The sequence below is a fragment of the Chiloscyllium plagiosum genome, chromosome 24 (assembly GCF_004010195.1).
Source record: "Chiloscyllium plagiosum isolate BGI_BamShark_2017 chromosome 24, ASM401019v2, whole genome shotgun sequence".
In the NCBI taxonomy this organism is placed as follows: Eukaryota; Metazoa; Chordata; class Chondrichthyes; order Orectolobiformes; family Hemiscylliidae; genus Chiloscyllium; species Chiloscyllium plagiosum.
The window spans coordinates 54,760,968-54,777,169 of record NC_057733.1 but is presented as its reverse complement, the minus strand read 5'-3'; the positions used below and the strand labels follow the sequence as shown (position 1 = coordinate 54,777,169).

General features: G+C 43.1%; 1 protein-coding gene across 4 annotated transcripts in view; it reads left to right on the top strand.

Moving 5' to 3' along the window:
- Positions 1 to 16,202, top strand: part of abcc3 (ATP-binding cassette, sub-family C (CFTR/MRP), member 3) — a 149,164-nt gene that overhangs the window by 91,480 nt on the left and 41,482 nt on the right. For all 4 annotated transcript variants that reach the window (XM_043715184.1, XM_043715185.1, XM_043715187.1 and 1 more), the window contains exons 13-20: positions 309 to 455; positions 2,113 to 2,200; positions 2,549 to 2,615; positions 4,757 to 4,883; positions 6,028 to 6,204; positions 6,288 to 6,455; positions 11,105 to 11,288; positions 14,794 to 14,899. In XM_043715184.1, coding sequence (XP_043571119.1) covers positions 309 to 455; positions 2,113 to 2,200; positions 2,549 to 2,615; positions 4,757 to 4,883; positions 6,028 to 6,204; positions 6,288 to 6,455; positions 11,105 to 11,288; positions 14,794 to 14,899 — 1,064 coding nt within the window. The remainder of the gene's footprint in view (positions 1 to 308; positions 456 to 2,112; positions 2,201 to 2,548; positions 2,616 to 4,756; positions 4,884 to 6,027; positions 6,205 to 6,287; positions 6,456 to 11,104; positions 11,289 to 14,793; positions 14,900 to 16,202) is intronic.

The following is a 16,202-nucleotide window of genomic DNA, read 5'->3' as shown; positions in this document are numbered from 1 at the left end:
TGACGAGTAGTCACATGTGGGAAAGTATTCACTTCCACTAAGCTGAGAGTGTGGTGCTGGAAAAGCACAGCAGGTCAGGCAGCATCCGATGAACATGAGAATCAATGTTTTGGGCATAAGCCATTCATCAGGCTTATGCCCGAAACATCAATTCTCCTGCACTTCAGATGCTGCCTGGCCTGCTGTGCCTTTCCAGCACTGCACTCTGGACTCTGATTTCCAGCATCTGCAGTCCTCACTTTTTCCTAGGGTGACTTCCACTAAGCCTTCAACATAATGGTTGTCATTTCTCTCCTGTTCTAATTTAGGTTGCCTTGACAACCTTTGCGGTGTATGTGACTGTTGACGAGAATAATGTATTGGATGCACAGAAAGCTTTTGTCTCCTTGTCTTTGTTCAACATCCTCCGGTTTCCACTCAACATGCTGCCTCAAGTCATCAGTGGTGTGGTTCAGGTGAGAACTTCCTGGGATCATGTCCTCTTGTACTGTTGAGAGAGAGAAAGTCCATTGGAGATGGCAAGTGAGGGGAACAAATCCCTTTTAGCCTGTAGAGTCAAAACTGAGGGCCGAGAGGTGACCAGCGTGTCTTGCTTTTCTTCCAGGAAGGTGCGGCTTTGGGTCAGGCTGAAGAGTATTATATGAGAGTGTTTGCATTTCTGTAATGCAAATTCATCTCCTTAGAACATCTGAAAATGCCTTCAAGCCAATTTTTAAACAGTGTTCAGTATTAAAATGTGTCAAATACAGCAGTCTTGAGGCACACGGCTACTTTCCTCAAAACAGCAATGAGAAAATGGCCAGTCAAGTATCTTAATAAAAAGACAGAAAGAGCTGGCGAAACTCAGCTCTGACAGCAGCTGCAGAGAGAAACAGTTAACATTTCAAATCTAATGCTACACTTCTTCAGAGCTCTATATATGGTGAAACAAAAGCAGAAATGGCTGGCGAAGTAGGTCTGGCAGCATCTGTGCGAAGAAAGCAGAGTTAACTTTTCAAGTCAAGTGACTGTTCTTCAGAACTGTATTTAGTGAACTTATTTGAGAGAGAAAAAATGGTCAGGGCACTCGGGAGAATATGCCTGCTGCTCTTCAACATGCCATGGGGTCTTTTTCACCTCCAAAATCAGACAGGAACTCTGTTTTAATATCACACCCAAATGATGATCACTCAACCAGTACAGAACTCCCTCAGTATGGATTATCTTGTGTGGAGTTTGCTCAGCACTGACCCTTAGACACTGCAGTGTTTGCTCAGACCAGGTGACAGAGTTACCAGCTGAGTGATCACAACTTGTCTTATAGCAGTTGAAAAATGATGTGTTGCAGAAAATTATTTGTTTCATTTTATCTGGCCTCTTCCCAGGGACTCTTCAGGAAGCCAGGGCTCATAAGGTTCGGATGCAGCAACTTTTTTTTCGGGTCTCCGCCTAATTGAGCTGAACTGAGCTAGCATCAATTTAGAATGGCAAAGGCATAAACTGGCAATGGTGTAGTCGCGTTTGATATCTTGTGAGGGGGAATTGTGACAAACAATAAGTGATCAGTCCTGGCGAGAGGCAGGGTTGATGGACATAGACATCCTACTCATATCGTCTGCTAATCAACCTGCCAAATTCAGTCCATTTCAGATGCTGAGTTTTAGTTTATAAGAATTTTAATATAAATTTGACATAAAATGATAAAGTAAAATTATAGTAATTCAACTAGGGAAGTAGCAAACAAAATAACTATCTGGCCAGTCCATCTTTACATTCAATCACATCCTCCGTCCTCTGACTGAATTCCCCAAGGTAAGAGAGAACTGGGGGGCGGGGGGGGAGCTTTGTTTTCTGAAAGCAGTTGACAAAGCCTCAGGACATTGAGTAACTTACATAACCGATAAAATATCCACGAAAACCACAAACCACCTCCCTCTTCACAAACATCAAATCCCCTCAAAGGACTGTGGGTGACTGTGTTGATTTGGTGTTTTGTTCAAAGGCTGATGTTTCTCCAGAAATATAGAAAATTTCCTTATATTTAAATTATCTAATTGTGAATTTCCTTTTTTTCTGCCTCTGCATTTAGCGCTTTTTGTGGTTTGCATCCATTGTATTCTCTTTCTTTCTCAGGCCACCGTTTCACTGAAGCGATTGCAGAACTTCCTGAGTCATGATGAATTGGATCCCACAAATGTTGAGAGACAAAAAATTGCAACAGGTAATCGTCCTCCGTCTGAACCTGTTTTGCATTAATCTCAATATTTTGAAATATTGCAGTGTTTTGCATAATCACACCCCTTTTCTCTTGTGATTTCTCTTCTCTTTTAGTCATTTTCTTCCTTCATTACTCTCTTTTAATATATTTACTTCCAAAACCCTTTTCCTCTATTTTTATCATCCATTTCTCTTTCTCTTGAGCACTCTCGCTCTCTGTCCCTCCCCCATCTCACGCGCTCTCGCTCTGTTCCCCCTCCCTGCCGTTTGTGTCTCTTGATTACATCCTTTCCTCCTGCGTCTTCCTTTCTGACACTGTCTCTATCTCTAACGTTTCTCTTTTGTGTTGTAGGCCATGCTATCACCATGCTGAATGGAACCTTCAGCTGGGGAAAGACTGATCCTGTTGTTCTCAATGGGTAAGCATGTTTCAAGTTGTGATCTTGAACTTCAAAGGTTTAACAGTAAAACTTTAAAGTACTTCCACTGGGATAAGGTGGAACCCAGATTCTGGATGGATTGGTGAGGGAGACACTGGGGCCAAGCACATTGCCAAGGGCTCTGAGCACTGTATGGAGTTCCAGGCATTGACTGGGAGTTGGGATGGGGATGAGGATGCTGAGCGTGAGGCTTCCTCCCTATGGTTCCTGTTTCCGAGTGCTGCAGGCTTACTGGGCCACAATTTCACCCACTCAGTTATGGCTTCATGTACTGTCCAAGACAACTTCAATCCAACATTTTTGAAGAGTGATATTTTGCTGAAACTTCTCATCTTGCACTCATCTGGCTAAATGCAAGGATGCTAAATTTCAAACTATCACGTTAGCTTATATTACAAAGGTAAAGAGGGCTGATTGATTGACAAGTTGACTCTGATTGGCTAGTCATCGCCTTGGACACAGCAGTGAGGAACAAAAGGTTCCCCAAGCTCCCAGGTAATTCAAAAATGGCTTAAGGTTAGACACCGTAAACAAGAGGCAAGGGATGGATTGTGTTTGATTGGTGAAGGTCCGTCTCACATCTGGACTTATTCTCACCAATTTCTCCCTCCTCTTGAGTGTACTCCTCTGCTTCAAATATCCAATCATTCGTACTCCTTCCCTCCTCCCTGCATTAAGCTTCATTACAACTTTCCCGATTGAGAAGAACCAAACCAAGAAATTGCCAAACAATGAAAAGCAAAAATCTGTTGAATTCATTTCCCTCCTTCTGTTGAGTGTGTGCAATGTTAATGTCATTGCTGTGGGTAATGGGCAACAAGAGAGAGTCATAAAACTCATGAGCAGGATCAAACCATTCAGGCCTTCTGCTTGTTGTTTCAATTGCTCTTCCCTGTCTGCCCATGACTGTAATTCCCATTTCTATTAAACTCAATCTGACTCGGCCTTGGACAGATTCAATGCACAGTGAACTGAGGAAACAAATTCCACAAACTAATTACTCTGTGAGGAAAGAAAAAATTTTCCATATCTATCTTGAAAAGGAAGACCTTTTATTTAACAGTGTTCCCCAGTTCTGCTGTACCTCAGGATGAGGAAACATCCTTTGACTATCCACCTTATCATTGCTCCAAGATCTTGTATGTTTCAATAAAGTCACATCTCAGTTTTCTGGGCTCCACTGAATACAGGTCAAGTGTGTTCAGTCTCTTCTCAAATGCTTCAGTCCAGGAACAAGCCAAGTTAGCCTTCTCTGACTGCTTCTAATGCAATTATAGATTTGTTTTCAAAGAAAGAACAGCTGAATTTGAGCACATTTTAGCCTGCAGCGGTGCAGTGATCCATAAACACTGACATTTTGGCACACTTCAATAGGAATGTCTGATAGGAACATGCTCCAAATTCTGCAATTGGACTTGAAGCTCTGACCCTGAGGTGCAAGTAAAAGACAGAGTTAACCTAACTCATCCTTGCTCAAAGTTCCCTGAGAGATTCCTTTCCTCCTTTCATAGCTTTAAATTAAGGGGTGGTAGGTATAGGACAGATGTTAGGGGTAGATTCTTTACTCAGCGAGTCGTGAGTTCATGGAAAGCCCTGCCAGTAGCAGTGGTGGACTCTCCCTCTTTATGGGCATTTAAACGGGCATTGGATAGGCATATGGAGGATAGTGGGCTAGTGTAGGTTAGGCGGGCTTGGATCAGCGCAACATCGAAGGCCAAAGGGCCTGTACTGCGCTGTATTTTTCTATGTTCTATGTTCTATGTCTGTCCCTTAATTGAAACCTTGAGTTTAAATCCTGTTGTGTTGCTTTCTGACTGACCAATAGATCTAGGTAAAAACAATGACTGCAGATGCTGGTAACCAGATTCTGGATCAGTGGTGCTGGAAGAGCACAGGCAGGTAGGACAAGTCATGGGGACAGTGCTGAGCTGGAGGTTTGGAACTGGAGTGAGGTTGGGGAAGGGGAAATGAGGAAACTGTTGAAGTCCACATTGATGCCCTGGGGTTGAAGTCTCTCTCGCTGTGGTGATCCAGCTACCTGGGTCTCTGTGCTGCCTTGGAACCTCTGATTCTGAAAGGTGAAACCTGCAAATTGTCCTTTTCTTGTTTGTTTAATCCAGGATCAGTCTGATGGTGCCACAAGGCTCCCTGGTGGCAGTGGTTGGTCATGTTGGATGTGGCAAATCCTCACTCATCTCCGCTCTTCTGGGAGAAATGGAGAAGCTGGAGGGCAGCGTGGCAATCCATGTGAGTACCCCCACTCTCTGACCCATTCCTCGGGGCGGATGGACGTCTATGGTTAAAATCGCAGTCAGGCACTCATGGGCACAGCTCTGTGTAATGTTGATGGATCAACTCCAGTAAGAAGTGATGGATTAAATATCTGAAGAAGTGGTAATGCAATTACTAATGGGGCAAATAAAGGGAATGAGGAAGGCTAATGATATGTTAGTCTTTACCACAAGAGGATTTGAGGACAGGAGTAACAAAGTCCTGCTTTAGTTGATTAGACCACACGTTGAGTACACACGTTTAAACCCCTGACCTCAGGAAGGATATTATTGCTGTAGAGTGAGTGCAAAGAAAGTTCATCAGATTTGTCCTGGGGCTGCTAAGACTGTTTTATGAGGAGAGACTGGGGAAACTGTATTCTCTACACTTTCAAGAAATGGGAGATGATCTCAATGAAACTTACAAAGTAGTTAATTGCAGAGACAGGGTGGATCCAGTGAAGCTGATTGCCCTTGTTGAGGCGTTTAAAACCAGGGGCTCAACTTAAAGGTGAGAGTGGTGCCACTTGGGATCAAAATGAGAAGAATATATTTTCAGTTTGAGGATTATGAATATTTGGAAGGTCCCCGAAAGTGTGGAAGCTGAGCCTTTGGGTCTGTTTAAGGTAGAGATTGGTATTCAGAAATCTGTCAAAGGAATATGGAAAGTGTGGAGTAAATGCATTAAAGTAAATGATCAGCCATGGCTGGATTGCATGGTGAAACAGATTTGATGGACTGAATGGCCTACTGCTCCTCTATTCTTGATTAATGAGTCTAGAGCAGATTTCAGTGACAATGATGGGTTAACAGCAGCAAAAATGGGGGCAGCGATTCTGATCAGAAATCAGTGAGTCACATATGTTTGGAGCTGATGCACTGAGCTTTTCGGCATGTTCTTATTTATTTATGATTTGCATTTATTACAGCGTAAGGGTGGTATGAAATAGTGAGTGCATCTAGCTCTTTCTGCTTAAATTCTGAATACTTCAGATGTAAGTGGCAACCATCAAATAGACAATGGTTTTGGGTGATAATGTGAGTGCTAATTTTAAAAATGAAAGGTTCATTTGTGAAGACTGCAGTTATTCATACATAAGTATTTTCCTTTTAACTGGCAGGGATCTGTTGCCTACGTTCCTCAGCAGGCCTGGATTCGGAATGCCTCCTTGAAAGACAACATTATCTTTGGAGAGCTCCTTAGTGAACAGAAGTACCAACAGGTTCTGGAAGCCTGTGCGCTCATCACTGACCTGAGTGTACTTCCTGGTGGAGACCAGACTGAGATTGGTGAAAAAGTAAGTGTCTTCACTCACATCTACCTTCTCCATCAGTCTCTGAACTAGGGCTTTACACTGACTATCCAATGCTCCTTTTACAGGGAATAAATCTGTCCGGAGGGCAGAAACAGCGGGTGAGTCTGGCACGAGCTGTGTACAGCGACATGGATGTGTACCTCCTGGATGACCCCCTTTCAGCTGTGGATGCACATGTGGCTAAACACATTTTCGATAAAGTCATTGGCCCAGAAGGAGTGTTGAAGGGAAAGGTAAAATATCTATCACCAACCCTGTGTAGTCACATGGTGAATGACTCTTCTCTTGAATAAACAGAGTCTATACAGTTAGGAAGGAAGTACAGGAGTCCCCTGTGGCCATTCTCCTGCAAAACAGCTTTTGATGCTGCTGTGCAGGGAGATGGCCTCCCAGGAAAGCAGCAAAGCCAAATTCATTGCACCTCTGCAACAGAAGAGAGAAGGGATAGGTGTTAGGAAAGCTATAGTAATAGTGGAAGGACTAGATAAGCACTTCCATTGCCGCAAAGGAGACTCCAGGATGATCTGTTGCCTCCTGGATGCCAAGGCCAAGGATGTCTTGGAGCAGCTGTAGGACATTCTGGAGTCCCAACTCTCTCAGAACCAGTCCCAAAGGCCCAGCATTCTGAAATCCTCCCCCCTCGCACCATCCCCCCCCAGCCACATATTCATCTGATACATCTGTGGCACTGGTAGCAATCCTGAGATTGCTTTTAAGGCCCTACTTTTCAAACTTGGTCCCTAGCTTCTTATATTATATTTAGGGCAAGACCAGTACTGATGACCCCAGGGGAATATTTGCTGGAATAGTTAGGAGCCTTTAAACTAAAATAGCAGGGGGAATGGGATCCTATGCAGAGAGATGGAAACAAGGGCAAAAGACAATTTGAAATGTAAGAAAAGTGATAGAGAATTGAAGGGCAATTATCAAACAGAACTGCAGTCCAAAATAATGTGAACGGGTCTCGAATGTTAAAGAGACACTTATTATGACCTTGTGTCTCAATGCACAGAGCATTCATGAAGTGGATGAATTAATTATGCAGATTTAAATAGATACGATATAATTAGGGTCACGGGAATGTGCCTAGGAAAAGGGAACTGAATATCCAGTTTCATTCAGAATTTTGGAAGGACAGACAAAAAAGAGATAGGGCATCTTCCTAGCCAAAGAAGAATTTAACATAGTGAGGAAGACTCATTCAGGAAACTGGTGGGATTGAAGGCAGAGAAATCCCCAGGCCTGACCATTTATGAGCTCTGAGAAAGAGTCATCTGGACTCAAAACGTTAGCTTGCTTAGTGTCCAAATGCTGGAAATCTCAGCAGGTCAGGCAGCATCCATGTTGTTTTCAGTACAGATTCCAGCATCTGCAGTCATTTGCTCCTGATCATTTCTATCCCAGAGTACTTAAGTAGCCCTAGAAGAGTGTGCATTTTGGTGGTCATCTACCATGATTCTGTAGCCTCTGGTACAGTTCCTATGGATTGGAGAGTAGCTAATGTAACCTCTCTAATTTAAGAACTCTGGTGAATGAAATCTGGACAGGTAAAGTTTAGAAACCCCAAGTGACAGAAAACAATAGTGGAGTCGTATACAGAGCCTCAACCTTTAGTGCTAATGCTGAGGAAGGCATTAAACAGGAAATTAGAATACAAACACTACAGGAATATCTATAATATTATGGGTCACTTTAATCTGCATGTAGATTGGGCAAATCAAATTAGTAACAAAGCTGTAGAAGAGGATTTCAGGAGTGTATATAGGATGGATTTCTGGATCAATGCAATGAGAAACCAACTTTGGAACAGGCCATCTTAGTGCTGTGTAATGAGAGAAATAATTGGCAAACTAGCTATGCAAGGCCCCTTGGGAATAGCAACTAAAAGACAGTGAGGACTGCAGATGCTGGAGAGTCAGTCAAAGTGTGGTGCTGGAAAAGCACAGCAGGTCAAGCAGCATCCGAGGGGCAGGAGAATCAATGTTTCGGGCATAAGCACTTCATCAGGAAAGGCTGTTTCCTTGTGAACAGTGACCATAATATGATAAAATTCTTCAGTTAGCTGGAAAGTGATACCGTTGATTCGGAGACTGAACCGAATAAAGGAACTGGTGGTATGAGGTGTGAGTTGATTCTGATTGGGGATGTAGCTTAAATGGATAACTGTTGAAAGATAATAGCGAACATTTAAAGAGAGCGTGGATGAACTGCAACAGTTGTTCCTTCCTGCCTGGTGCATAAGTAAAACAGAAAAGGGTGGCTGGCTATGGCTAACAAGGAACATTAGAAATAGTATTAGATTGAAGGAAGGGGCATACAAATTGTCCAAAGCAAGCAGCAGATCTGAGGAGTGGGAGAAGTTTGGATTTCAGCAAAGGAAGACGGAGGGATTAAAGAGTGCAAAATAGTGTGAAAGTGTGCAGGGAACATGCAAGCTGATTGTAAAAACAAACCTGTATAGATATGTGAAGAGCAAAAGATGAATGAAGACAAATGTAGGTCCTTTCACAGTCAGAAACGGAACAAGTGATGGCAGACCAATTAAATACATACTATGGTTCTGCCTTCACAAAGGAAGACATAAATAACATCCCAAAAATGTTAGGGAGCACAGGATCTCATGAAAGGTAGGAACTGAAGGAAATCAATACCATTCAGGAGATTGGTGGGATTGAAGGCAGATAAATCCCTAGGGCCTGATCGTTTGAGCTCTGATAAAGAGTCTTTTAGACTCAAATATTTAGCTTGCTTTCTCTCCGTAGATGCTGTCTGACCCACTGTGATTTCCAGCATTTGCTGTTTTCAGTACAGATTCCAGCCTCTGCAGTAATGTGCTCCTGGTCATTTCTGTCCCATAGTACTTGAGGAAGTGGCCCTAGAAAGAGTTTATGTTTTGGTGGTCATCTACTAAGATTCTGTAGCCTCTGTTACAGTTCCTATGGATTGGAGGGTAGCTAATGTAACCTCTGTACTTTCACAGGGAGGTAGAGAGAAAAAGGGAATTCTAACTGGTCAGTCTGATATCAGAAGTTGGGGAAATGCGAGAGTCCATTATAAAAGACTTAATAACCGAGCACTTGGAAAACAGTGACAAGATCAGACAGTCGGCATGGATATACAAAAGGGAAAGTACACTTGAGAAATCTATTGGAATTTTTCAAGGATGTGAAACTAGTAGCGTTGATAAGGGAGAGCCAGTGGATGTGGTTTAGTTGAACTTTCAGAAGGTTTTCAATAGGGTCTCACAGAAGAGATTGCTATTTAAAATGTAAGCACGTGGCATTGGGGTGGAGTAGTGACATGGATAGAAACTGGTTGGCAGACAGAAAGCAAAGAGCAAGGGTCGCTGGCTGTTTTTCTGAGTAACAGGTAGTAAGTGACTTGTGGGGTACCGCAGGGATGAGTGCCAGGACCCCAGCTTTTCACAATAATTAATCATTTCGATGGTGGAACAAAATGTAATATCTCCAAGTTTGCAGATGACACAAAGCTGGGTGGGAGGGTGAGCTGTGAGGAGGATACAGAGATGTTACAGTGGGATTTGGACAAACTAAGTGGGCAGATGATGCATAATGTGGATAAATCTGAGGTTACCCATTTTGGAAGCCAAAGCAGGAAGGCAGATTATGATCTGAATGGTGATAAATTGGGAAAAGAGGAGGTTAACAGGACCTGGGTGTTCTCGTATACCGGTCACTGAGGTAAGCAATGCAGGTACAGCAGGTGGTGAAGGCAGCAAACTGCATGTGGACCACCCTAGTGAGGATTCACGTACAGGAGAGGGATTTCTTAATGCAGCTGTACAGGGCTCGGGGAGTAGTCCGTGCAGTTTTGGCCTCTTTATTTGAGGAAGGATATTCCGGTTATGGAGGGAAAAGAACAAAGCTTTCCCAAACTACTTCATGGGATGGCAGTCTGGATCAGTTGGGACGAGGGAAGGGAAACTCCCATCCTTACCTGGTCTACCTACATGTGATTCCAAACCCACAGCAATGTGATTTTACTCTTAACTGTCTCTGGGTAGTTATGGATGGGCAATAAAATGGTGGCCTAACCAGCAATACCCACATCTTCAAATAAATAAAAACTTCACTGGAGTTTGGAAGAATGAGGAGGCATGTCTTACAAACTTATAAAGTTCGAACAGGAGTAGACAGGATATGCACAGGATGGATGTTCCCAATGACCAGGGAGTCCAGAAGTAGGTGTTAAGATGTGAGAATACGGACTGAGATCTGAAATGGCTGCACCCAGAGAGTGGTGAGCCTGTGGAATTCACTCCCACCAAAAGAGGCTGCGATCAAAGCATAGAATGTTTGAAACTAAGATGTAGTTTTTAGGGCTAAAGGGATCAAATGGTATGATCCCCTTTGAGAAAGCAGGAACAGCAGGATGAGTTGGATGATCAGCCATGATTACATTGAATGGTGGAGCAGGCTCAAAGAGCCCAATGGCCGCCTCCTGCTCCTGTCTTCCATGTTTCTGTAATTTACACTGTGAGTGACCTTTACCCTGAATAAACAATGATCAAATCTAACTGAATGGTGCAGTCAGCCACGCAGCTGAATGTATTACTGTGTTAGGTTATATAACTTGATATGGAAATACAGAATATCTCTGTGGTGACATATTTGAGTTAATATTTGTTTTTTTCCAAAACTGGTTCTTGATGAAACCAGTGAATAAATGAATTTGAAGAAGGGTGGGGGGGAGGAGCTGGTGATCGTGTTGAATATTCGTCTGCTTAGGCCATCATGATTCCCTCCTGTTCCCGCTGTTGTGAGAGTGAGGACTGGGTACTGAATAGTTTTATCTGCTCTCTTCACAGTGTGATTTGTGCTGCAGCCTTTGATCTCTTGTCGGTTTTATTTTGCCTTTGCAGACTCGAGTACTTGTGACACATGGAATCAGCTTCCTGCCTCAAGTGGATCAGATTGTGGTGTTGGTGAACGGCAGAATCTCCGAGATGGGATCATATCAGGAGCTGCAGAACCAGAACGGAGCCTTTGCAGAATTCCTACGAAACTATGCCCAGCGAGATGACTTGGAGGAGGATGAGCCAACAGGTAGGAGGAGTTTTGGGCTGGGGGCAGAGGCCCAAGGTAATTGGAAAACTGTCACATGACTGTTAGGCGCTAACACCTGCAGTATTTTAACAAAGCGTTAACTGGTGGGTCATTTTTGAAGGTGATGGAATGAGTCCAGGAAGCTGTTAATCCAATTAAAACCAAAATTCTGGGTTTCTTCGAGAGAATAGATTACCCAACACAAGGAAATTGTGCTGAAACTTCATAAAATATTTGGTTAGATCTCATTCTGCTTTTAGGGTGCAGGGAATAACAGAACAACTGCGATTATTCTCTGGAGTAGAGAAGATTAAAGGAGATTTGATAGAGATATTCAAAATTGTATAGTGCTTTTGATAAAGTAAATAAAACTAAACTGTTCTCGGTGATTTGAAATGTTGGTAACCAAGGCCACAGAAAATCTAGGGGAAAGTTGAGAATATTTATTACACACGAACCTTGAGTACAGTGCCTCAGAGCAATAGACGCATATTCAACAGGAACTATCAAAAGTGGAACTTGATGAATGCTTAAAAAGGAAGATACTGTCAGGCTATGGGAAAAATTCAGATGGGGCTAATTAGATCTTGCAAAGCTGGAGGAGAAGATTTATGTACTGAACGGTCTCCTGCACTGTAATATTCAAGCATTAAAAGGGGAAGAGAAAGAAAGAGGAGAGGAGGGGGAAGCACAATTGATCAAAAGGATGTTAACCCAGAGTTTGTGAAGCACAGAGGGTGGGGCTGGTGTATGCCAGTTCCATCTTACCATGCAATGTTATTGAGAGCAGAAAGACAGACAGCAAGCATGCTGAATTCCAGCTCTTGCAGGTTATAACATGTTCACTTTTGTACCTTTTTCTTTTTTCCCTCTAATCTCTCCAAAACCCACACTCATGCTGCAGACAATCTTCCAGATGGTAAGTTTGTGACTATGCAACTCATAGAACATAGAACATTACAGCACAGTACAGGCCCTTCAACCCTCAATGTTGCGCCTACCTGTGGAACCAATCTGAAGCCTACGCTATTCCATTCTCATCCATTTGCCTACCCAATGAACATTTAAATACCCTTAAAGTTGGCGAGTTTCTATATTGCAGGCAGTGCGATCTACGCCTCTTCTACTCTGAGTAAAGAAACTACCTCTAACATCTGTCCTATATCTATCACCCCTCAATTTAAAGCTATGTCCCCTCATGCTAGCCATCACCATTTGAGGAAAAAGGCCCTCACTGTCCACCCTATCTAACCCTCTGATTTATCTTATATGTCTCAATTAAGTCACCTCTCAACCTCCTCCTCTGATGAAAACAGCCTCAAGTCCTTGGCCTTTCCTCATAAGACTTTCCCTCCATACCAAGCAATATCCTGGTAAATCTACTCTGAACTCTTTCCAAAGCTTCCACATTCTTTCTATAATGCGGTGATCGGATATGCAGTACTCCAAGCGCGGCCACACCAGAGTTTTGTACAGCTGCAATTTGACCTCACCGATTCAAAAACTCAATCCCTCTACCAATAAAAGCTAACATGCCATATGCCTTCTTAATAACCCTATCAACCTGGGTGACCATTTCCAGCGATCTATGTACATAGACACAGAGATCTCTTCGTTCATATACAGTACCAAGAATCTTACCATTAGCCCAGAACTCTTTATTTCTGTTGCTCTTCCAAAGTGAATCACCTCACACTTTTTCGCACTAAACTCCATTTGCTACCTCTCAGCTCAGCCCAGCTCTGCAGCTTATCTATGTCCTCTGTAACCTGCAACATCCTTTGTCACTATTCTCAATTTTATTAACCTTAGTGTCATCTGCAAATTTACTAACCCATACTTCTATGCCCTCACTAGGTCATTTATAAAAATGACAAACAGTGGCCCCAAAACACATCCTTGCGGTACATCACTAGTAACTGAACTCCAGGATGAACATTTCCCATCAACCACCACCCTCTGTCTTCTTCCAGCTAGCCAATCTCTGATCCAAATGCTAAATCCCCCTCAATCCCATGCCTCCATATTTTGTGCAATAGCCTACTGTAGGGAACCTTGTCAAATGCCTTACTGAAATCCACATACACTACATCAACTACTTTACCCTCATCCACCATCTCCCAGAACTCCAGGTTTGTGAGGTATGACCTACCCTTCACAAAACCATGTTGACTATCCCTAATCAACATAATCCTTTCTAAATGACTATAAGTTCTGTCTCTTACAATCCTTTCCAACGCTTTACCCACAACCGAAGTAAGGCTCACTGGTCTGTATTTATCAGGGTTGTCCCTACTCCCCTCCTTGAACAAGGGAACAACATTTGCTATCCCCCAGTCTTCTGGCACTGTTCCTGTAGATAATGACAACATGAAGATCCGAGCCAAAGGCTTCCCAGAGAATCCTGGGATAAATCCCATCCGGCCCAGGGGACTTATCTATTTTCACACTTTCCAGAATTGCTAGCACCCCCTTGTAGTCTAGTTGCCTGTATCGTAGTATCCTCCTCAACAACATTGTCTTTGTCTTTTTCCAGTGTGAACACTGATGAAAAATACTCATTTCGCACTTCTCCTATCTCCTCAGACTCCACGCACAGCTTCCCACTGCTATCTCCTACTTAAGTTATTAGGCCCAGGCCAGCATTCCCCCTCAATTACACAGGTGGACATATGCATGCAATCTTACAGAAACAAGGCAATATAACAGACCAGTCACATATAGCACATGCAAGTTCAAGCAAGGAACTGAACTAGGTTTCTGTGTAGACTAGGTGAACTTGGTGCTGATCGCTAAGCTGGATTGATCTTTGCATTGATGAACATTTCCACAGCATTAGTTCAGAGAGAGCTTTTGGGCTCTGGGGCCCTTTGGTAAACAAGATCACTGTACCAAATGGTAGGTCTTGAACCCTGGCAAGTGCTGGAGTTGGAGTTAGATTCCTGATACTTGCTTTGTGTAGGTGAGACTTCCCACCAGGATTGCAAAATTAAAAAGTAAACTGTTAATCCAGAGGATAAAGAGCCAATTGTGATTAAAGAGAAACCATTCATGAAATCTTGACTGCTGATGATGATGAGCATTCTGTAAGCAGGTCACTTAACACCAAGGCATGAATCAGGGAGTTAGCTCTATCCATCTGTCTCTCACTTCTTCTCTATTTCTTGCTATCTGAGCTGAGTGAATGCTAGTGAAGAAGCAGGTGTTGCCAGCTGGTTCTGCAGGGAATGTTCTATGATCTGGGACTTTTCCTGGGAATCATTGTCTCTGCCACTATCCTGCCCCATACAGTCTAAGTTTAGCTCCCAATAAAATTGTTTATGAAATCAGTTCTGTCATTCATTTGGAATCAGCTGGCCAGCCAACAGCAAAGTGGTCTGCAGCAGGATTTTCCATGGCCATTGTTCCAGGCTTCTGGGTGGGTTCTGTTTTGAGTGTAGCCCTCGCACAGACCAGCATGGTCTAACTCTGGATTGTTATGAACTCCTTTCTTGTTGTTTCTCAGTACTCGATGAAGAGGAGGAATTTCTTGGGGAGGATACCCTCAGTAACCACATTGACTTGGGTGACAATGAGCCCCCAGCAGCAGAGGCACGGAAACAGTTCATGAGGTATGTGCAGAGTTCTGTTATCATTTTATCCATTAACCCAGAGCTGTACAGATCAGTGATGTCTGGAGGTTCTTAAAGCTTGTTCCAGAGCTCCCACAGGTGGCTTACTTGCTGCAAGATCTGTCGGTATGGTGCTCAGACACACGCAGGCAGGGTGATCCCATGTCTGATGTGTTCTGTGTTAAATGAGTTAACCTCAGCCAGAGGGAGCTCCAACAAGAAAAGCAATGTCCAGTTATTGGGATGTGCAGCAGTAAGTCTGCTATTCCTGATCTCTTCACTAACTCTGATCAGCAGTGTATGATAGTGTAATGACAGAGTTGGATCAGTAACTCAGCTATAAGTTCAGATCTATATATTGTAAGCTTTGAAGTTGACTTCAGTGAGTCTGGTCATTTTACTATATGGTATTCTCTCCACTTCTCCAGGTCACTTTCCTCATTTAAAACACTCATTAATATTTACCTCTTTGACAAGCTTTTGGTCACCTGACCAAATGTCTCCTCCTGTAGCTTGGGGACATACTTGGTTTTGTATTGCTCTTGGGAATATGTCTTACACAATAATATTTATAAATTGTAATCTCTGCAAATGATGTGGGGATCATTGAGAAGGTGGGAATTTGCTGTCTGTGCTGATAAAGATAGTGGTGAGCTGTTTTATTTATTTTATTCCCTTATGGGATGGGAGCATCACTGATAGCATTTATTGTCCATCCCTATCTTTCCTTGACAACTGCCTGATGAAGAAACAGCGCTTTGAAAGCTAGTGCCTCTAAATAAACCTGTTGGACTATAACCTGGTGTTGTGATTTTTAACTTTTTTTTCTTGAATGTCTCACTCAGCCAATTCAGGGGTCAGTTCAGAGTTAACTACATTGCTGTGGGTCTGGAGTCACTTGTAGGTCAGATTGGGTAAGGACGTCAGTTTCCTTCCCTCAAGGATGTTAGTGAACCCAGTGAGTTTTTATCACATTCGATGATTGTTTTGTAAACACAGAATGCTGGAGAAAGTTGATAAGTGTTGATAAGGGTTGATGGGAAGGGTGAGAGCAGTAACAAATTAAAAATACTATACATGAATGCACGAAGCATTAGACATAAGATGGATGAGCTTGAGGCTCTTTTGGAAATTGGCAGATACGATATTGTGGGGATAACTGAGACGTGGCTTCAAGTGGACAGGGCCTGGGAAATGAATATTCAAGGATACACGTGTTATCGTAAGGACAGACTGACGGGCAGAGGGGGTGGGGTGGCCTTGTTGGTAAGGGACGATATTCAGTCCTTTGCGCGGGGGGACC